At 37.3% G+C, this 24106-nt stretch overlaps 1 protein-coding gene across 2 annotated transcripts in view; it reads left to right on the top strand.

Moving 5' to 3' along the window:
- Positions 1 to 22307, top strand: part of SLC36A4 (solute carrier family 36 member 4) — an 86551-nt gene extending 64244 nt beyond the window's left edge. For both annotated transcript variants that reach the window (XM_050334084.1, XM_050334085.1), the window contains one exon: positions 19347 to 22307. In XM_050334084.1, the coding sequence (XP_050190041.1) occupies positions 19347 to 19654 (308 nt within the window). In that variant the 3' untranslated portion in view covers positions 19655 to 22307. The remainder of the gene's footprint in view (positions 1 to 19346) is intronic.
- Positions 22308 to 24106: the final 1799 nt, after the last annotated feature.

The raw sequence follows: 24106 nt of genomic DNA, 5'->3' as shown, positions 1-24106 counted from the left end.
GCACAAAAAGAAATATCCACAAATGAAATAAAATAAAACTAAATCATTTTCATACCTCATCCTACTCCAAATGAGCTAAAAAATTGATTCTGTGGAGTTCTGTGACTTGGTAGATGAAATGAGCAAATAAAGGGATGAAGGAGAAACAGGTGATCCGTATCTACGCTGGCCCTTGTGAATTATAATGCTTCTGAAAGCAGAGTAATTTCTTGGGTTGCTTTTATAGAAAAACTTAATGATAAATGGAAATAGTATGCTTTGTCTCCAGCACATTCCTATTGAGAGAAAAACCCAGAACTGTGACATCCTGAGGGAACAGATGTGTATGATTTGCATATGATTTATCACTGCATTGATTTGAATTGAGTTCTTCTGGAGGCTTCTGTTTACATTGGAAAATGTGGTGAAAACTTAATTCTTCTTATTCTTAGAAGGGAATCCATGGTTGCCCTTAGCACTGGCTTTTCAAGGTACTCATGGAAGGGAAAACCTATTGCAAACAGCTGGTGGAACGGTGGGGGATTTTTGTGTGTTCCTGGTGCTCATCACTTGGAAATTCTGTGGGGCAAAGTGGTGTGGGGGTAGGATTGAATGGTAGCAGTTCTTGCTTAATTATACCTGTGAGCTTACCTGTGGCCCTTAAAAGTGGAATACAAGCTATGGCATTGTCTTGATTGACTTTAAAACACCATGTGATGCCTTGATTGCTGTTTGTGGTGGCTAGCATATGAAAATAGAAACGGAGAAAGGAAACTGGCTGTGTGAAGGGACAGACCCTGCCTGTTGTTAGCTATAGTTCTGACTCTTCCTGGAGGAAATCAGAAAATTGTGACTTCAGTGTCATTGATAGCATTTTTCAATCTGAAAGTTTGTTTCAAAGCACAGTTGGCCATTCCTTCTAGGCTTCAGGTCTAAATTTTTTTGGATGAATGGTCAGGATGCTGTTATTTTTAAAAAGTCAAGCATATTCAATATGGAACATACAGTTTTGTGTTCAAGTCTGGTCTCATTGTGTTGTTCTGTATTCCTTAGTTTTGGTATGAAGCGTTGACATTAAGAAATCATGAAATCAAGGTTGCCTGTGCAGTCTTGATCATTCCTAATATCTAAAGAGCAAATTATCTTCTATATATACAAATATATGCATTGCCTACATACTCTTCTGATTGACACAGATTTGTGTAAAGCATTTATATTAAAGATTTAAAGTAAGAGCTCCCACTCTCACAAACAGACCACTAGGGCAGTGAATGGCACTAATTTGCCCGCATTACACTTTTCAAGACTAGGCTCTTAAACATGCATCTGTACAATAAGGATGTAGAACATAGTCCTTGCTTTATTTTGAACTTCTGCAGTTTAGTGTCCCTTCATCTATCCCTGGTATAGCTAACATAGGTAGGGGGTTTGTCTTCCTATAAAGTATTTCATTTACTGAAATGTCTCTCATTCAATGGGATTGATACCTTAACCCAAATCAAACTCACAGAAGTCTACTGAAGTAAAAAGCAATATTCTTTCATGCTTATGAGCCAAAATAAATAGGCTTGTCAAGCTTTATTTTTCATTTCCTGTCCAATTCTGTCTGGCTTTTAGTCATTGAATTTTTGAAACATCATCCTCCACAAAAATCTAACTGTATTTCCACATTTTCTTTTCTTCCACTGCAGACTAATCAGATCACTTTTCATAACGTTCTTATCACCTGTTTTTCCTTCTGAGCTGCATGTTAATCAACTCTGTTGTTAGAATGTTCACTATCTCTACTTGAGCATTCAAGTGTTGACTTCATTAATGCTAAATGAGGTGTTGCAGTTTCTTCATTTAGCTACTCGCTTTTTGGCAGTCAGAGATTCAGATCTGTAGATTTGGCAAAATCTAACTTAAAATTTGATCTCCGCAAGTAAGCCAAATCTAAGAATTTAGAATATTAAAAGCACTTACATTTGAAAAAGTTTAGATGTCTAAAAGACAGGTTTTTTCCCTAGTGTTTTCCTGTTGCTATCCTTGGATATTGCAATGCCCAGAGGTTTTATTTTTGTTCTTCAAGTCATGCTGCTCTGTGTCTAACACTTAGGTTAAATGCTGTCATTCAGACACTTGTCTTGAATTATCCTTGTGCTAATACATGTAAGTAATTTTGAACTTCAGTTTATCTATAGGAAACAATTCAGGCTTTGATGAGGTGCCTAAAGCGGTATTTAGCTTTGACTGTATGAAAACATTCAGATGTTTGGATTTACACAGCCTGATACTTTTGTGTAGTGTGCCATCAAGATTTATCTCATTAGTTGTCTTATGCAACTGCAGGTGATCAGACTGTGAGGAAAGCAGTCAGCTTATTTAGATGCCGTAATATAGGTACAATACTGGGGAGATTTAATATTGATGACTACTTTTGACAACCTGAGTTTGAAAATTTGGCCACAGCAAATCTGTAGGATAGAATTGTGTTGCATCGATTTTAGTTACTCTTTCTGCAGTTTAGTGCACATCTGGGCCAACTCTGAAGTAGTAATTTTAGATTCTTCAGAAGTTTGCAGTATTTGAATATTTTATTTAAATCATCCATTCAAACATTTATCAGTACAAAATGCTGTGTGTTATCAGTTCATACTGTATTGCTTTTGATTTTGTCCCATACTTTGGGTTTTCTTGGTTAGCAAAACTGAGTTCAACCATAAATAGTCCAATCTGTACAAAAATGTGCTAACATGAAACTAGTTAAAATGCAGAGTATTTAATATCCAGTAACATAAAGTATTTGTTTAATTCCAGAACATCCACAGAGTATAATGTACATACGTGGTCATGAAGGACTGTGAACTTTAAGTTTATTTACATTATTTTTATTCATTTGGCATAGATGAAAGTATTTAATAAACACAGTTACAAAGCTTTGAGAAGTTTTGAATATGTACCTGTTGAGAAAACAAACATAAGATTGTATCTCGTCTCTTAACGTACAGAAGCAAATCTATATTGGATGTGTGTGACACTGTATTAGGGGTATTGGGAGTTGTGCTTAGGCAAACTTCTTGTAGGTTCAGACTAGACAGTTACCTGAGTTGAAATTCACTGTAGTCAATGGAAGGCCAGAAGAAGCAGGATCACTCTCATCCCCAAAGTGATTCTCAAACTGATAACTAAGTATTGAATTAAATTTTAGAAGAAAAGCAAAGTTATTGGGCTTTACTTTGATAGCAATTATTCTTTTTCGCTGTCTTTAACATGGTAGAAGCTTGAAAGGTGACCAGAACTTCAAAAGTTCTACTCCACTGTTTTTACAGGAAGTTACTGTGTCAACACTTATGATGTAAGAAGTGTTCTTATTTGGAGAGTGTTTGATTGTGACCATTCTGCAGCTGCTACAGCACGCATTGCACAGTTAAGCCACAACTAAGCAGTGCTGTGATGTTGATTACAGCTTGTCAAGCATTTCAGGCTGCTCCCCTATACTTAACTGAAATAGATATTTTCTAAAAGTATGGGTTTCCAGCTACACCACTAAATTTCAGAAGTTTCTATTGAATATAATTTTAAATTGAAGTGTTATACAGGAAAAGATTTTCTTTAAATTGAATTTTATTTTCTTGAATGGAGAAATGAAATAGTTTTGGATCTTTTTCAATTTCATTTCTGAAAGTCTTCATTTTTAGTGCACAACTTTACGGGCAGTTGAACAATAATGTAGAGTAGACTACTTTTGATTTCTGACACTATATTTTGTTAGACTTGTGTTATAAAACTAGTTAGTGTTGAAATAGACAGCTGTTTTTGTCCTGATGTGCAACTACTGCATCTTATATGTAGCTTTTTGTTTGATTATAAATTCTGCATGGCAGGGACTTCTAGGTATAAAGAAGCTTGTAAAAACTAGCACAATTTTGCATCAATTTTATTCTGTGGTAGGACTGAAAATAAAATTACCTCCTCCTTAAAGTCATTCCATTTTTCTCTGCTGATAACTATTTACAACAAAATTGGACTAAAGTCAAAAGTGAGATTCTTGTTCACCTGAAGACATGAGAAATTTTATGGAAGGAAATAGAGCTGTATGAAATAAATTTGATAGTATTTTTAGTTGGCATTTAGCACAATGAACTCCTTCCACAGATATATTATGGATGTCCAAATATTTACCATCACAGTATCTTACCTTCTTCCCTTCATTATCACTCTGGTATTTTCTTTCCTTGAGAATCATTACTTTTTCTTTTGTTTCACCTCTTTCCATCTCCATTTCTTTTAATGTAGCTAATTCAGGGCTTCCAGAAGAGCATTAGTATGGCAACAACCAGAATCAGTTGATGCACTGTTTTCAGCTGCTCATCCTGATGCAGCTTTGTAACTGTTTGACAGTCAGTACATTGGATTGAAAGTGATGAGACTGCCAGTAATAAAAATGGTGTCTGTTGGGATCAAAAAGTGACCTGTATTCTCTCAGGAAGCCATTTAAATTGCAATAAGACTACATGTTCCAGTGTTCTTGATGGGCTACCCCTGGGTGCATTGTCTTGAATCATTTGGGTTGGAAGGAACCTAGTTCCAACCCTCCTGCCATAAACAGGGATACCTTTCACTAGATCAGGTTGCTCAAAGGCCTGGCCAACCTGGCCTTGAACACTTCCAGGGATGGGGCACTCACAACTTCTCTGGGTAACCTGTTCCAGTGCCTCACCACCTTCACAGTAAAGACTTCTCTAATATCTAATCTAAACCCACCCTCGTTCAGTTTAAAGCCATTTCACTTTGTTCTGTCACTCCATGCCCTTGAAAAAAGTCCCTCTCCAGCTTTCCTGTAAGCCCCCTTTAGATACTGGAAGGTGCTAGAAGGACCCCTCTGAGCCTTCTCTTCTCCAGGCTGAACAACCCCAACTCTCTCACCACTGTCTCAGTCTTTCCTCATGGGAGAGTTGTTCCATCTCTCTAATCATCATCAGGGCTGCTCTCATTCCGTTCATCCCTCAGCCTGTATGATACCAGGGTTTACCCCAACACAGGTACAGCACCTTGCACCTGACCTTGTTAAAGCTCGTGAGGTTCCCATGGACCCACTTCTCTAGCTTGGCCAGGTCCCTCTGGATGCCAATCCTGTCCTTCAGGTGTGTCAACCACACCGCTCAGCTTGGTGTCATCCGCAGACTTCCTGAGGGTGCACTTGATCCCTTTGTCAATGCCATCATTAATTAGAGAAACATCTTAAACATTGCAGCAGAGGTTAAAGCCATTCTGGGGCAAAACTTTTTTTTGGTGGTGTTTAGCAGAGCTAAAACGCATAGCTCAGGAAGAAGTTGTGCTGAACTGATTTGATATGGAAGTTAAAGATGAAAACAAAAAACTTCAGTTTTCTGATGGAGAAGTTTTGAAGAAAATTAAACTAGCATAAGTAAGGATAAAATGACCTTAATAATAAAGGTAAAATCAATAAAGTAATAAAAGAACTGTTTTCTACAGAGAAAGATATAATAGTTGTAATGTAAATTACATAGTGATCCTTTAGTAATCTCTTAGTGTTGGAGCAGTCAGCTGAAGTGATCACTTTTATCATGGCCAAATCTCTCCTTTAGGTTGGGTTTGGTTTTGCATTGTTACTAATTTTCAGTGTATTGCTATTCCATTTTCCTTTCAGTGGTAGGTTACAGTTTACATTTTAGAAATTCCTTAAAAATCATTTACACTTCCTGATCTCTTGCTTTTCTGGCTTAATCCTAGCCTTCACAGCCCATGATAATCTGTAAGCAACAGTGAATTACTAAAAGAAAAATTAAACTGAACTAGTTTCAGGGCAGAGGTGAAACACAAAACAAATTTCTTCTAAGTGTTATGCAGACAGTGTCTCATGGCCTAGGGAAATAAAGACTTTTTGTCCCTGACATTTGAAAACCAGATTAGATTGCTTCTGTGAGGAGCAGGGTGTTGGGACTTGATGATCCTTATGGATCTTTTCCAACAACTTGACATATTCTGTGATTCTGTAACTCAAAAGATATTTTCCCAGAGTGTGCCTGTCTCTTTGTGGAAGCGTCCTCACAGCAAAAGAACAAATGGGTCCATTACCCAGGGGATGACTTCTCTGGTTTAGAACACTAAATTAATAAGCCTACTTCTGTGAGCCATCTCATTAAAGAAAACATTAATTTCTGATGTTTGTACTTATTTCTTTATATTTCTCTGAATAGCAGAAAATGAAGTCTGAAGAATTTACTCAATAAAGTCCTGGGAATTTTAGGCATAAGAACTCTGCCTCGGGCTGTTGTATCTTGTAATCTTTACCCTGTCCCACGGTTGTGTTGCTGAATTGATCTTTACTTCTTAGAGCACGGGTAAGGAAAGGCAAGCCCAATTTTCATACTTCTCCCTCGTTTCATTGGTATTTACCACAAATTGTTTTCCCTTTCTTGCGAAGCTGTATCTGTATCTTCAGTGGCATCCATTGAAACTTGGAGTGATGTGGATGTTTGTTCAAGTGGCTGTGGCTTAAGCAAAGGATGAGATAGTCAGTGAATCCCGTGATTAATTTTTCTCTTTCTGGCTATTTAGTTGGAAGTTGCCAAACACTGTCTTATTCTGAGGAGCTAGCTCAGTAAAGGAGAGGTGTTTATCTTTGGAGAAAAACATTGAGCAAAACCAACTAAGCAATATTTGTTCAGTGAAATTCCTCTGACTAATTGACAGTGAAGTCTGTCTAATAGGGAGACTTATGATCTTAAAATACTTTTGAAAGTCATTTAGATACAATTCCAAGTTGTGTTCAGATGCATGCTATTAAAAAAAAGCTATTAATCATGCTCCTGAGCAAGGGAATGAATATGAGTGGGTAGCAAAATAATTCTGTGAAGAAACGAAACTGAAAATTATTGTCAAATACATTAAAAGTGTTTCTTTCCCTTCAGGGATGTATGTAAAATGTTGTTACCAGTCAAATTTTTACCGATCTTTGCAATTTACATACAGAAGCCATTTCTCCTTTGAAGTATTGCTTTCTAACTCAAACAAGGAAACAAGATTGAAAGAGTATCATATCCCAGCTATGGTCTATGGTATTTAATTTCTCTTTGGATATGCTGTCCTCATAACAAACTGGTAAAAGAAAATGGTCTAACTAGTACAGCTAACTGATTAGGAAAGTGTTTCAAGCAATGATGTGCACATGCTTTAATGTGTTAGCCACAAAAGCAGCTCATGGAAAGATTTGACTACTGAGCGAGAAGGAAATAATTAAGCTAAACATCACTGGGTTCATTTTATGTTTACAAATTTTTGGCATTTTGGTTTGACTTTCTAGTGGTAATTATTTTTTCTACCTATAAGTAGAGCAGCAAAATATTGCACTGAAGTTGGGTTGCAACTTATTTTCAAAATAATTTCCTAATTTATTGATGAGGAAATATATTTTTCCTCAAGCATAGATAGGTTGCTGTGCAGAGAGCAAAATGTACAGAGTTCTTCTTTCAAGATGCTAGACATCATAGTTGCAAGTAGGCCTTTTGAAAATTTCAAGGTAGTGAAAGCATTCCTTGAAAATACTTGAGAGCTTTTTCACTGTATAATGAAAGCACTTAGCAATAAAGAAAATACTCAATGCCATCAAAGTATAATTTTTCTGCTGGTTTGTATACCAGCACCCTAGTGTTTTTTTATCTTTTTGATAAGGGTGAAACATTGCTTTTCTTTCAATTGTCTCCTAAAAAATTACTTCATAGCTGGAATTAGTCACTCCAGGCATTTTCTTTGCTGGTGCTTCAAATAAGCATAAAAGCTAAAATATTAATGATGCCTGAGCGTTTTTCATGATTTGTGGCTCGATAAGCTGATCCTCACAAAGGCTCTCAAATCCCTGCCTTGTTTTTAAAGTATTGGAGAGCAGTTTCTGGGTGGTAGTAGCTTGGTGTGCCTTCTGAACATTGGTCAAAATTAGGAATTCTTTAATCTTTATTTTGTTTTGTTTCCTCCACCCTTGTGTGTGTAATGGGCAGCAAAGTTAACTCTAAGTGCTGAGGTACAGATGGAGCCGTATGAGAATTAAGTCCTCTGTTTATAATGACTTCACCAGCCTGTTGCAGAGCCAGGAGTTTAAAGAACACTTGTCATAATAAAGGTATACACCTTTAAAATGTTAGAGCAAAATCAAGAAAAAAACCATATAGCATATTTAAATGAATTCAATCCTCATAGTGTTACATTTCTTGCATTTCTGCTTTATTTTCTTTTTGTGTGATTTTCCTTTCCCTGCCCTGTTGAAACATTGCAACTCATTCTGAGAGACAGATGCTTATGAATGGTGGTATAATCTGCTTGTGTGGATATATTTGCTAAATTTGTGCTGTAAGAGGAGGGGACAAATAAGAACTTGTCCTTTACTCTTTCTCCTCGTTGAAGGACTTCTTTTCTGCACTATATTCTTGATTGATTTCTCTCATCCGAAAAAGAATCGCTTATCTTGAGAGTGTATGAGATACCTTGTGATAACAAAAGAGAAGGATAAAATCTGAACCTTCCTTAGTACAAAAACTGTTCTTTATTTCATTTGTAATAGATCCTTCAAGGTCTTTGGGCAACGATCTCATAGACCTGTGCCTAGTCTGTCCACATCTGGTGCTATTTAGTACAGATTTTTTACCTGTACCTTTTTGTTTTTCATTATCTGAAGTTAATTAATATTTTTATAATGAACTATGATCAATATTATATAATGTATGAAAATTACATAAACCACATTCTATAAATTTAAAGAAGCAAAAAATTATTTTGCTAATTAAATATAATTACCCAGTAAACATATGGAATAATTCTGTCCATGGGGTAAACACTAAACTTTCATTTAAACAAATACAGAGCAATACCACCAAGGTATGGATATTTGCTTGTGGCTCTGTGAGAAAAATTTTGACCTGCTGTGTTTTCTGACCATGTTAACAGTCCTCCACAGTCCTCTGTAGTGTTCAGCCATGCCTAACCTATAAAATATGGTTTTCTCTGACATGATGTTTACATTCAAGATTGATTCAAGCATCAGTTTCTGTTTATCCCAAAAAACAAACAGTCAATAGTGATCTACCTTACCATAAGCCCCTTTTACTTAAATGCACACCTACTATAGTTTTTTGTCCTTTTAGTTTTGTGGAAATCCTCTCAGTCCATTCTGATACAGTTTGATGATAACATTTTCCTGTGAGTATTTTCATTGTTCCTTTTTCTTGTTTCTTTCATGACTTTTTCTCCAGAGGGAAGCTAGTGAAATTCTTGCTCATCTGATTTATAAGCAGTATTATCTCTTCTAATTGAAAAACTTGTGGCAATTTTGTGTTTCACTTGTTTTCTAAATTGATTCTTATACTGACAATGGGTAGATCAATAGTCTAACTCCATGGTTATAATCACATCCTTAAATCAATATTTACAAAGCTCTTGGCAAGGAATAAACTGTTCCTTCAGTTTAGGTTGAGAGCAAAGCAATTCTCCAACATCCAGATCAATGTTTTGGGAACAAAAACCAGCATAAGATCTTTCCCATACTTAGTCCTCAAGGTTAATTTGATTTAACAAAAGTACTCTAGATTTTAATATTACGTTATAATTAACAGTGGAATCCAGAGCTAATGATGAAGTTATTGCAGCAGTTTTCTCAACAGTAAAAAGTGAGGGGTTTGATGAATTTCAAACATGCTGGAATTCACTTTTTTTTTTCCTGCTAGTTTACAAGTAATTCTTTTTATTTTTAGTTAGTTTACAACTAGTTCCAACTTATTTTTTTTAGTAATACAAAGATCATAGACAGCAAATATACATCATGATTTCCACAAGAATATTACAGTTAACTTTAATTAAATGAGTATTTTTATCGAAGTATGGAGGTAGTATTACATACTCTGAAGATTTTTTATTTGGCTTTATTAGTTGATATTGTAATGCCTGCTAGTTAAAAAATGACATTGTAATACAGTAAAATCTTGATATTTAGTATTGCCTTTCATCCTGTGGGAGTTCATACTGCTTTATAAAGTATATTTACACATAATCATTTCACTGTCCACTTAACAGCATTACCAGAATGTAGAGTTTGGTATGGGAAGAAAACCATCCCTAAAACAGAATGCAAAGCATTTGAGGATAGCCAGAAAAAGGCTTCTGATCAACACAACACAAGCTCAGTTCTTCTTTAGAAAAAATAATTGAAAGGTAATTTTGTAGGTGGAAACCTGGTGTTTGGGACACTTGAAGTGGGATTTAGACCTCAGTCCCTCGAGGAGTCCATCCAACCTGAGTTCCCCCATTCCTGTGAAACTGCTGTGAGCACTAGGTCATTATTTCCCCTCTCCATCAAGTTGAAAAGATGGTGGTGAGCCCTTATTTAGTTACAGGTAAAGGATAGTACAGGCTTCTGATATGCAATCACCTGTTTGTGTTGGGTATTGATTTACTTGGGTGATAAAATGCTAAGAAAGAATGCCAAGGAGGGTGACCCGTTCCCTTGGGCATGCATGGCATGCAGTGTGTGTTCCCAGACAGCTGGCAGAGTGACCTGTGCAGTGAGCACAGCTGACTGGAGGCAGGGAGAGGACACACTCTGTGCCTGAATTCTGCTGTGCTGAGCTGTAGGCGAGTTTGCTGGTGCGGCGAAGCAAGCTGCTCTCTTTGAACTTCATTTTGTGAGGTGAAATACCAACAAATTAAGACTAAAAACATCTGCAGATGACTGCATTTTTTGATGGATTTGGACTGCAGGCCATAATTCAGTAGCTAATCTGCCTAAGCCTGCCAACGCAAGGAGCAGAACCTCAACTAGCTACTGCACATGATTCTCTCCAGGAAGCCAAGGCTCTTGGCAGCTTGTTTCTATATCATCAATCACCTCGGCAGGCTTTAACTAACCCGTGCCTGTGACACCAGCTGTTGCAAAGTACTGTTTTGGAAACGCATTGGTCATCCCACAGCAGCATGATTGTTAGTGATTGTTATCTTTTTAAGGGCATTATTTTTTAATTAACTTTTGATATGTTGCAGCAAATTCACAAGGTATTTATTACTGTGTCAGTAATAATATAGTATGTGCCATATGCAGTAGCTACTGATCATACCCAAAACTTCTGCATTTTCACACCACAAAAGGAGCAGGCCAATTCAGATATTTAAAACTTGAGAATCCAAGCATTTGCTTTTTGTGACAAACTTTTAGCATTGTGTGAAATCAGAGTGTGGCTTCCCATTTGAAAATGTCTAAAATTTCTCAGGGGACTAAAGTATTTGGTTTGTAAGATACTTAGCACTGCTTATTATTTAAATAATATGATTTGTCATCTGAAGTTATCAATAAAAATTTTTAAGCCATTTTACATAGGAAATCAAAATACAGTGAAGTATCACTGTTAAAATATCAAATATAATCCATCTTTGAATCAGGATTAAAAATTAATGATTTAAATTAATGTTTACTTAAATATGATGTCAGCCCACTTTCAGCACTGGTACTTTGTACTACAGGGACATTTTTGTGAGATATTAGTATTGTAGTGAGTGCATTATCATTTTCTAGGCTTAAAGAACATAATTCATGTGATTGTTTCATTTTTTTTATCAGTTACATGAAGCTTTTACTTTACCTGTTAGCTGCAGGGTTTTAACTAGCCTCCAGGTAGAGCATGACCTATTAACCACCATTCTTTTGTCCAGTGAGGTTTCTTACCCACCTATTTTCCCTCCATCCAGATACAAGAGTATTATGGCAGACAGTGTCAAAGACCTTTCTAAAGTTGAGGTAAATGACATCTACTGCTCTCCCATCATCTGTAAATCCGGACATTGTATCAGAAAAGGCTATCAGGAGGGTCAGACATGATTTATCCTACATAAATCCATTACTTTTCTCTTCCCAGACACCCTTTTCTTCTTCATGTGCCCAGAAAGGTGCTCCAAGATGACTTGCTCCATGATTTCCCAGGGACCAAAGTAAATCTGACTTGCCTTTATTTCCCTGTATTAATCTTTTGGCTTTCCTTGATGACATTTAATTTCCCTGGTTTCCAGGGATCTCCCTCAAATTCCATGACTTTTCAAAGACAGTATCGAGTGGTGTTAGGACATTGGCCAGTTCTCTTCAACACTTTTGAATGCAACCCTTCATGACCTGTATACCTTTGTGGTTTGAGTTCTCTCAAATACAGCCTGATGCAAGCTTCATCCCCTGATGGTAATTCTTCTTGTTGAGCTCTTTCACTGATACTGGGGCCAGGAGACTGCCTGAAGCAAAGGCGGCACTGAATACCTCAGCCTTTCCTGTGTGTGCTGTCACTAAATCCCACACCCCATTCAGCAGCAGGCTCACACACTTCCATCTTCAGTCTTTTGTTACCAAAGTGTTTGTAAAAGCTTTGCTTATTGCCTTGGCATCTCTTGAATGTCTCTGTTCAGTAGAATTTTGCCTTTCCTGAGACCATCCAGACATGTTCCATGTGATGTTTCTAAGTTTCTCTTTCATAGCATGTCCTTGCTTCACCTCCTCTATGCTGTTTTTTTTAGGACACAACTCTGTCATGAATTGCCTCCTTAGTCAGGCTGGTCTGATAGGTCTTCTACTGTGCAAATTCCATTTGCAAAGTAATGTGTTCCTGCTGATGGAAGCTGTAGCACATATAACCTCCTCCCCAAAAACACAGATTAGAGACTGAGAAGTTGTATTAAGGTTATTCAGAACAGAATCTACTTGTTCTGTAGGTTTTTTAATACTTGGGTAGAGGATGGAGAGCTAACTGCTATTTAAGAAATAGAATTCCACAATAACGTAGATATTTTTGTCATTTTAATCAGCTGTTTCTTTAATCATCTTTATTAAAGAAAAATAAAATGTTATTATGAAATAGGAAAAGAAGCCTGAAGAATAAAGAGAAGTAATTTCTACTATTCCTAAAGGTGTCTTCGGCAATTTTTCTCCTTCATGTATATGTATTTATGGAGCAAAGCATATTAGCTTAAGATTGAAGCTACATATGTTCAGTTTCACCTTCATGACATTAATTCTTGCTCACTTTATGTAGTAATCAAAAGGTATATAAAGAAAATTTTATTTTCAAGGGTAATGGCAAGACAAACCTTTTTAGTATAAAGTTATTTTAACTTATTATTGCTTTTGTTATGAGACAAAAAAGTAGCAGCCATGGATCCCTACCTACTTTCCTGTGGTATATCTTGATATACACAGTGCATCCAAGAGAAATATTGGAGAGTATGGAGTGCTGACAGTGAGTAGAGGAAAATAGAACTTTTCAGCATCATTGGAAGCAGCATGGCTGGCCCTTCAAGGCTTAACCACTCCTCTTAACTCTTTTCTTCACTCTGCTCCCTGTAGCAAAACCAGTCTTGTCCTTGGATAAGCAAAGAATAATTTTTTTCTTGCACTGTTGGAAACCTTTCAGCTATCTCAAAGTCACAGATTATTTTGAGAGACTGAGCCAAAGAGGAAAAAAGTTCAACTGAGGACACATTTATGGTGGGTCCTTAGAGTCAGAAGGGGAGTGATTGACAGTGGTAAGTGTCAGTATTGTAGTGGTCTAGGATCATCCATTTACAGCACTGTATAAATGAATTTTGCTGCATGCTTTACATTCATTTGTAGAATCTAGCTGCATGTAAAAGCTGTGTGCATTATTTTACTGAAGTACTTATATGATAAACTAAAAAGATTTGTATGATAAACTACCAGCAGCAAAGCTCAAATAAATTTACAGCAGAGAAAAATGAATAAATAAAATGCTTCAGATCTAACAGTCTAACCAGATGCCACTTGTGTCCCTATGAACTGTAGTTAATTAAATGGTCAAATACATTTTCACCTAATCCAGCGTGTGCTGTGCCAGGCACCTCTGCTTGCTGGTTTTATGAAGATCACTTGGTGTTGCAGCTCCAGACAAAGCACAGCATGAGGAGTTTCCTTAGCCTCTCACTGCCTGGTTTGCTTAGTAAAAGTACACTAATTCTGGAGATCAGATGGGGGCAGACAGAGCAGGAGTAGGAGGCCAAGCAGTTTATTAACTACCCCTTGGACATTTGGGTAGGAGAGAGAAGTCACTCTGAGTGGTCCTGAGGAGGTGAGTAGGGGAAGAATTGCCTCATAATTGTGTCATTGCTATTCCATCCCTGTCCCTGTAAAGCTGTGCCTGCTCACGCAGCCTTCTGCTGCATAGGATTGTTGTGACACTGGGTTCTGCTTAAAATGGATGCAGGTCCTGCAAGCTGAAATCTGAACGAATTACACAGCCTAAATTTTGGGGTTGTATAAAGCAGAGAGAGCTAGAGGGAAGTGATTTTATTAGTAGAGCATGGGGGGAATGCTGTCCTGTAATGGGTGTCTTGTACCAGTCATACGTGCCAGTCCTTCACCCTGGCTTGTAGGTATTTTAGGTAACCTGGTAAGCAGGCTGGACTTAATGCTGCTGTTAAATCACTGTTTGGTCTGATGTAATTCTTTATGTGTTTTTCTGCATAAGGAATAAAAATAATATAAACCCTTTTGTAGACAGCTTTGAAATCTCTGCAAAGTGCTGTAAAAACTGAATTTATTTACATGTCTGAGAAAGTGATGTGGAGTGGGGAAGGGATGGATCTGCCCATTCCCTGAGCAGGGCTTTGCTGTGTATCGAGACAGTGTCCTGGGTCATCTCTCTTTGTGAAGGGTAAGGATATTGAAACCATCTTCTCCTGTAAGAGTCTGGTCTTTCCTACTAACACAGGACAAAGCAATCATAAACACTGAGTTGTAATCCAAGGGCAGGTGATGTGAAGTACTTTCTGTCTCTGTCTCTCATACTCTGTGTTGCAGGAAGATAGTGATGAAAGAGTTTTTCATTCCAAAGGCCAAGCCAAACTCTATGATGTGTGTGGTTATCATGTGTGCAAGCTATATCTTTTTATCTTGCCAATGTGCAAGTAGAATTTGTCACCTCATAGTATAACTGCAATCTATCTACTGCTTTGTCCCTTTTTTTGTTTAGTTTGGTTTTGAGACTGAGCTGGTATTTAAAAACATGCTTTTTAGGAAATTGGATTAGGAAAATTACTTCTGCTGAAGACGTTTTTAAAGAAATTATCTTCTGTATGCATCTTACAGTATTCTGATGTCTCAAAGAACAGCTGAAACAAACACCACCTCAAACCCTATATTAAGTAGCATTTCAAACCAGAAAAAAATTAATTTTCTAATTCATAATTATATAATACCAGGATCTTTGTCCAAAATCCTTTTTTAAAAACTGGGTCTTTCAATATGTAAATTATTCACAAATGCTCTTTAGTAATTTTTTACATTAGTTTATCTGCAGATTAGTAACAGTTTCTACTTGGTCTCATATTCCTTTGTACATATGTATCAAAACACAGTTTGGTTTCCACTGTGGAACTCTCAGGGAAGGCACCTTTTTTTGTTAGTAATTTAAATACATATTTTATTGAAATACTAAATTTTGTTAGATTTTCTTATTTTTAAAATGTGAATAGTTTTAATTGCAATGTAGTAGGTTACGGTTTTATAAAGGAGAGATAAATATTTTATTGTGCTTCTCTAAATAAGTCTGCAATGTCCAACAGATGCTTGAGGGGCAGCACCCACTGCTTTTCCTTCCTACAAGCAAAGGTGGAAGGTACAACTCATACACAGAGCATGGAAATACACATGCACAGAAAAGACAGCATGGATTCCCTGGTCAACCAACCACTTGAGAAGATGTCGATATATTGACCTTCTTAGTTGTCCAGCCTTGCACATGTAAACTCCTTGCGGTCAAACTGGCCAAGCCTTCTGGGGTATTCTGTAGCAGAGCAATGTCTTTCTATTCTCTTAGAAGGTAAAGGAAAAACACTTGGGCAGTGTGGAGCAGAGTGTTGCAGAAAAGGAGGAGGGAGTTGGATCCAGGAAACACTGTAGTAGGGGGAAGGGAAGAAGAGGATGCCAGGTTGACTGGCTGAGCACTGCTGCCATAAAGATGGACACAGAGCGCAGCCTGGGATGTTCAATTAGGAAGGAGGGTTCAGGCTGATGTTTTGACTTGCCATTTTACCTCCAGGCAAAATTCTTTGCCAAATGTTTAATTTAGCCAATTTTAACTCCTGAAAGGGACCCTTTTTTTGTCATACTATAGGCATCTGTAAGTTAAAAATACAATTTTGTGTTTTTAGGAAGTTGTATGTATGTCAGACATCCATCTTTAATACATCAATGCTGTAGTCCTCTGATTTGGTCCTGGAAAAAAGTAGTACAAATGGAGAGTAAGTTTGGGGTGTGCTGTCTTCCTGCAGAACAGGGACCTCTTCAGCACTGTCACTGTCTTTAAAGAGAACTAACTAGTTGTATGTCACTTGAGACAATTATTTTGCTTTTCAGCTGTGTGAAGTTACCACTCCCTAGTAATATCCAACATTTTTGGTAAAGAAGCCCTCAGTCTTTTTGACTCTGCCTCTTTATGAAATCTACTGTTAGGATAATTTGTTTGGCCATACCACTGATCTGGTAACACACTTCTTTTCTTTAGGTGCAATATTTAAATACCACTGCCCTGTTTTTTGTCAGAATTATGTTTGAATACTAGATAAAATCTAAAATCTGGTACTATCTGAGAAGTAATTTCTTTTAATGATTTTAGTAAAGAGATATTAAACAGCTTTATTACTGGCCAAAAGGAAAATATAGTGGAAATTTATAGTGAATATGATATTCAGTTTTTACTTAGATCTATAGATCCTAATTACAGCTGTACCAATCTTGCTTAAGGATTTAGTATGGCATATGCATTACTTTCTGATAGAAATAAAGTAGCTCAATATTTGATTACTGGAGGAAGTATTGGAATATAGTAATCACATATTTGACTTCATCTGCAGCTATAATGCACAAAGGTTGGGTAGAGACGGCAAAACTTTTTTTTTCCCCCCAGCAATCTCATTGGAATTACCTCCCAGCAAGCAGCAGTATGCTGATTCTGTAAAGAGGAGAAAAAGTTGTAAGAGAAGCAGCACTACAAAAGAAACATAGTAAAATTAAGAGCCTCTTTCCACTGGGGTGTTATGTCCCTTCAGAAAATAGAATAATTCTACTATAGTATTCCTCCCACCAGAAACCCTCAACTGACACAAATAAGTGACTACATAGCTGAGAGAGGCTGGAGAATCCATTAGTAGTAGTTTTTGAGATTAGACTGCAGACTTTAAGGTAGAAGCAATAGGATGCTATTATCTCTCGTTATTTCTGCTGGTTGCTTTGTTCATGTGGCCCTCGCTCTTTTATTCAAGCCTAAGGACAATTTAAATGTTGATCAGAAAAAAAGGTGTCTTATTAATTTATCATTTGCCAACAGTCCTGGCTCATTGGGGAGGTCCCAGATGATTGGAAGTTGGTGAATGTCACACTGATCCACAAAAAGGGCTGCACAGAGGACCTGGGAAACTACAGGCCTGTCAGCCTGACCTCCGTGCCTGGCAAGGTTATGGAGCAGATCATCCTGAGTGCAATCACACAGCACCTACAGGATGGACACGGGATCAGACCCAGCCAGCAGGGGTTTAGGAGGGGCAGATCCTGTTTGACCAACCTGATCTCCTTTTATGCTCAGGTGACCCACCTTGTGGATGAGGGGAAGGCTGTGGATGTGTCTACCTGGACTTCAGCAAAGCCTTTGACACCGTCTCCCACAGCATACTCCTGGAAAATCTGGCAGCCCATGGCTTGGACAGGGGCACTCTGTACTGGGTTAGGAACTGGCTGGAGGGCCGGGCCCAGAGAGTGCTGGTGAACGGGGCTGCATCCAGCTGGTGGCCGGTCACCAGTGGTGTCCCCCAGGGATCAGTGCTGGGCCCAGTTCTATTTAATATCTTTATTGATGATCTGGATGAGGGGACTGAGTGTACCATTAGCAAATTTGCAGATGTTGATACAAGTTCATAATTTCTTCTTAGCATTGTATTTTTAAAACCTACACATGGCTGGAAAAATCAGGCTCCATACCTGTAGGAATGCCCCTTGTTTACTTCTTCTGGAAAATGGACGCCTTTCTTAACTCTTAAGTACATTCTTTGGTAGGTAATAAACATGAGTTATATTTCTCTTGAATTGTTAGAGAATAAATAAGACACTAATTAAAACCTTGAAACAAATTTCCAAACTTCCTCCCACAGCAATATCCAGATCCATGCAAATTCGTATGAGTCAGACAAATGTTTGATGAGATTCAAACCAACACACAGCATTTTGTTTTTCTGTAACCTAAAGCAATTATAAACTACAGTTGGGGGTTTTTTCCAATTAAAAAATATGAAACATACTCTCATTATTTTAATAAAGCAGAGTGTTTCAATCAAAACTATGAACTATAAATTAATGAGTGCCTTCTAAACTCCGGACACATGTGGAACTGAAAGACCTATTATACAGAAGTTGAAAATCTGTATTAAATGAATACACCCACTGCATCTATTGAATTGGCAAGATAATAAATGTGCAACCCTCTCTTTTACTTCAGAACAACACATTCAACATAGTAATTAGCTGAGAGTTTTATGAGACATTGTAAATGTACTTCAACTACACTTTTCAATTACTTCTGGACTATGTTTGATGGTGCAAGTATCATGCTTGCCAGTCTGATCTGGGCACTCATCCTGTATGCTTTAGGCATTTATGGCATTTACTTTTAAGGCTTGAACAGGGTTATGGCTGCAAAAGTTACAGAGGTGGATACTTTGTGACTTTTACTAACTTTGGCATAATTCCTTTCTCATTTCATTAAGCTCTGTGCTGGATGATGCATAAACATGTGACATTTCCACTCTTTAAATATCATATCATGTAATGGAAGAAACTGTTTGGCATGGAGTAGGTCCATCCTAGCAGTGAGATAAAGAAACATTGTCTTGCCTATTTTTGAGTGTCAGGGTGTTTCTAAGGTTTCCACCTTCATCTTTGCCTTTCCCCTCATCTTCCTCAACTTTTATTCTTTCATCTTAAAAACCAATCAACAACCAAAAAAGTAAAACATCTCCATACAATTTCATATTGCTTATTTCCCTGTGATTTGCAGGCCAAATCTATTTACCCTGTAAGTACAAGAACACTTTAACTTGAAGCTCTGCCAGCTCATGCAGAAATTCAGAATTGAAACTGAGTCTCTCAGATGAGCATCAAGATGAGGCTTACTGACAAATACATGCATTAATCTGTATTGTGCATACCACTTGGAGCTGGAAAAACAGTGAATGATAGAGCTTTGTAAAAAGCCTGAACCATTAGACTATGGATATTTTGCAGTTTTGTTTTTCATGAGGATTTTGAATCTAAAGCCACTGTTTCTCTTCTTGTGTTTTAGGTGCTGTAGCTGTTCTGATCCCTCGCCTAGACCTGGTGATTTCTTTTGTCGGAGCCGTGAGCAGCAGCACTCTGGGACTGATTCTGCCACCTCTGGTTGAAATCCTCACTTTCTACAAGGAAAACTTAAGTTTATGGACAGTATTTAAGGATGTTCTTATAGCTGTTATTGGATTTGTTGGATTTTTAACAGGGACATATGTGACGGTTGAAGAAATCATTTATCCTGCATCCACAGTTCTAGCTAATGCTACAGAGAGCTTCCCTGCAGATTTAAATGCTACAAACTTGGTGGTTGGTCTGAAGTAATAACGAGGAACTGTGAACTATTTTGCTCCTTAATAAGATATTTTTGACTCAGGACCTGCTTTCAACTACTGGTACTGTGTAGAGAGGTAGTTTATTAGAGATGTAGGTTATACATGTGAAAATACGTTATTTTTTTAGAAAGTAATTATATATCCCTTCTGGACTCTGAATGAAAAGTTACAGGATACTGTTTATCAGAGCAATATTAGTTTCATGATGCAAAAACGTTCAACACCACACATGATAAACAGTTTATTTTTGTACATTTTTTGGTAACTGTTATTCTGACACATTTTTTATACAATTTCTTTATCCTTGATTTCAACTATACAAATGTATAAAATACTATTTTTTTTGTTACCTATTGCTAGAAGTCTGTAGACTGCATATCTGTATTTCTGTTGGAACATATAATAATTGGTTTTGCATCCTTATGTTCTGCCTTAAATAGTATCTAACATGCCCTTTATATATTTTTGCTTCTTTTGTCTATTGTAGAAGAAAAAAAGAACAAGTTGATAAGTTACTAAATGGGTCGAAATTAGTTTTGTTTAGCAAGCCTGCTTACTGAGTCCCCAGGTGGAATCCAGATTTTCAGGGTTCATATTTGACTTTCTGTCTTACACTTCATAGATGACTTTCCCTCCAAATGTTGAAGCTCTATTTTTGGTCTTGTTTTCTAAAACCACCTATATTTTGTACAATAATAGAATTATTTATCATACTCATTCCTGTTATGAAGAAACTTATTTTTAATTATAACATTCCTCCAAGAAATATGATATGCCAAAACCTCTCCGATGTAGTCATACAAATTAAAATAGAAATATATTTAATATTTTGCTTGCCTTCAGTATATTCCTCAGAAATCTACCATTTGGTAATCTACCATTTGGCATTACAGTGCTAGAGTAATATAATACTAAACATATCTATATTTATATTTTCTTTTCAGAATATTTCCCTTGTCATCTACCATCTGGTGACTGTAATGAGCACTTTCATTTCCATGCTGATGAGGGCATTTCTGATAGGGATTTATTATAGCATGTAGTTTAAACTGCATGTATTTGTTCAAGCAATAGTTTTGAGGAATGCTCTAATTTTCATTTTAGCGTGGACAAAGTTAAATACTTGGCAGGCACTTTAAAAGGAGGAGTCTCTGCAGGTGTGATACCATAGAATCAGCCTTTCCTATGAAAGTGCCACAGAGGAGCAAATACAGGTAGTTAGCAGAGATGCAAAAGGTAACTTTAGCTTTTCATCTTAAAGGGTTTTTAGTCTTTTAGCTGTTTTAAAAGACTTTGAATCTAAGTATTTCCATCTGTTTCATAATGAATCTGTTGTTTACCTAAACCATACACTACACACCGGTAGTATATATTTCTGTGCAGCATATTTTACTTGACATTAAGTACTTCCACATGGAACATTTTTACTAGACTGAGAGGATTTAAACACAAGTTATTTTTCTTGCGAGTTTTTCATCTTTCTCCTAGTGTGTTTGGAGAATAAAGGACTTTCAAATCCATTCACATCATTTGTTCTGCATCGATTGTGTTGTAGTGAGCAGCTCTGAGAAGGTGCTTCTGCCAGGGCGCAGAAAGACTTGAGCAGTTCAGAGTTTGGTGGTGAATTTGGCAGGTGCAAGTGAATACTGCCATGGTACTATCAATGAAGATTTGCTGACCTGGGTACCTACAACTTAAAGAGGTGACCTTGGTGCCCAGTGAATGTACCATATCCTTTTGAAAGTTTGTAACTTGTTGAGAAGCTTGATAGGTTTGAGGGGTCTAAAGTTAGCCATCACACTTTTGATAACCTGGCCCAAACACAAAGCCATACACATCTTACTGACAGCGGTGCAACCTGTCAAGGCGCAGATTTTCAGGCAGGTGTGTTGCCACCGAGTGACAAGGTATGAAGTAGTGTGTTTATGCAGTGGGCCAGTGTTGCCACGTCTAACAGTGTTGTATCATTTGAATCTTGAAAATGTTTATGAAGATATTTTGCACAATGTCAATTTTCTCCTACAGTGTAGGATTTTTGTTATTTTAGCACTCATACAATGCATTTGCGTGGCCTGCTCTTTCAGATAGAAAGAGTCAGGCATCAGAGTATCTTGCTTTGGATAAGATTAAGATGTCACGTCATAAAAAACTAAGTCTGACTAAGGAGGGTGTCCTGTTAAGCATTGCCAAAGATTTAAAAGATAGGAAATTCTGACAGCAACACCTCTTCTGAATAAGAGTCTTCATTCAGCTTTTATAGTACTGTAACAATAGCTGCAATTTAAGAGGCGGGGAGTGAATCTGAGAGATTTCATAGGTATGGTTTACATTAATATATATTTAAGACGGAAATGTACTTTCGCACAAGCTAAATTAAAGTGAAAAATGTATGTGATTGGCTTATGTTCCTGACAAGAAACAGAAAGCTATTGTATTTATATACTGTACATGAACTTATATTTTACAATATCATATTGTTAATACAGTTTTAACGTAATTTAATAATTAGCTGCACTACAAGTAACTGGATCATTTTCTTGTCTGTAACTGTTCATCCTCAAGTACTGGGCAAGTAAGAGGGTGGGTTTGCCTAATGTTCTGTAAAACTTTAATCTTCTATATCAATAAAGACTACAAATTACTCTGCAAACTCACTGTTGTCCGGCCTGTCACCAGTACTGCATCACTAGAAGGTGTCCTAATGCAGAATTTGCCTTTGAAGTTATCCAAGGAATGGCAAGTGAGTGACTTGAGACTGTCAGACAAGCTCTAGTGCTGACTTTCATTGATAATAAATCTCATTTCAAAGTCACATAAGCATTCCTGAAAAATCCCACCTCCACTCCAAGGTTTTTCATGAGAGTACTAATTAAAGTTAGGCTTCTACTTAACTTTGTCTTTTTAGAGGTGCTTTAGTAAATAAGTTAACTTGTTAAATGTAAAAAGGGATGCAGGTGTTGTCCCCACTGAAATTCCAGTTCCTAGTTGGAAAACCACAAAGAAATATCAATCCTTTTTTATTTTTTTTTTTTTTAAATTGGACAAGGCCTCCCATATTTGCTTTGGACTTGGCCGTATCTGTAAGTATGGAGTGCTGTGTCAACATGTTGATAGAGGTGGGAAAGTCTTACTTGGAAAACTATCAACTGGAAGTGAGGAATGAGATTAGTTATGAAAACCTTGAAGGATTCCACTCAGTTCATTTATGGTAGAGTAGGAGATAAGAAAGACATAGTGGAAAAGTGATTGTTTTATTAATTTTATATTACAATGTTTCCAGATGATCTGGAGAAGCAGTAAGCATCATTGCCATTCTGTAATGTCTGGAATGCATTATAAGGCTTGTCAGACCTTGCATTCTTCTGCTTTAACTTATCCTGTTCTGTATGGAATAATCAGCATTTCTGCTCCTTATGGGTTTCTCAAGTGTCAAAGTATCCTCTAGTAGAAAACTAAGCAATGCAGCTAACATCTGCTAAAGTTCATTTTTCACATGCTGTCCACAGGAGAAACCACAGCAAAATTTTGGTGGGGTTTCAGGAAAGGAGAATAACCTTCTCCATGGTTTTGTGTGTTATCCACAGGTCTTCTACAGATGTCTTGGTTATCCTGGACCATCTTAACATGGCACGAGAAGTCTGAATCTTGCCCAAAGTTAGCTGAGTTACCCTCCAGACTCCAGCATGAAGTATTATAGGTCTGTGAGCTGACTACACCCCTGGACATAATACTGAGACCAGTTGAAATACTAGCTTATAATCACTATTAGTAGCTCAGTGGTTTTATCTTCAAGTTCTCCTAGAACACTTGGATGAGTAGCATCTGGCAGTGGTAATTGTCTTACTCTTAATTTGTTTTTTCTAAAATCCGTTTATTAACAATTAAGAATTGATCTCAATTTACAATTCTGTAGATTCACTCCTTGCAGATGATAGCTGGGATGAAAGTAGCACCTAAGTAGACCTTCAGTCTGAGTTCAACAGAAGCCTCAGTGAGTGCAAAAGGAGATGTCTCCCAAATTACAGAAAAAGAATCTGCAAGGTTAAATGGCAAAGTGCTCACCTCCAGAGACACAAAGGAGCACAAAGGCATAATCATGAGTGGATGAACCCCAGTTTAGATAAATTTATCTTGTTTTACATTCTTACAGCTAAGACCTTATTAAGGGTTTATTGCAAAGGAATGAGTTTCACAGGTTGCACCAAGTGATTGAGGAACCCGTCTTGTAGAACAGCAAGGAAAGGGAAGAGGGGCCGGTGGTGTGGCTGAAGGCCAATCTCCGTCAACACAAAAGGAATGGGGGGAATCCCGATAACCTCAACAGAGAAATGGAGCCCCTGACCCAGCTGTTGTCCCAGGGCTTTCACAGGACTGAAGTCAGCCCATGGTCCAGGTGAGAAAACCATCAAATGGGTTGACTGGGGAGACTTTCAGGATCACC

The sequence above is a fragment of the Myiozetetes cayanensis genome, unplaced genomic scaffold, assembly GCF_022539395.1.
Source record: "Myiozetetes cayanensis isolate MyiCay16 unplaced genomic scaffold, myiCay2020 scf5-8, whole genome shotgun sequence".
NCBI classification, from domain to species: Eukaryota; Metazoa; Chordata; class Aves; order Passeriformes; family Tyrannidae; genus Myiozetetes; species Myiozetetes cayanensis.
Note: the sequence above shows the minus strand (reverse complement) of the source record. Positions and strands in the feature narration are given on the sequence as shown.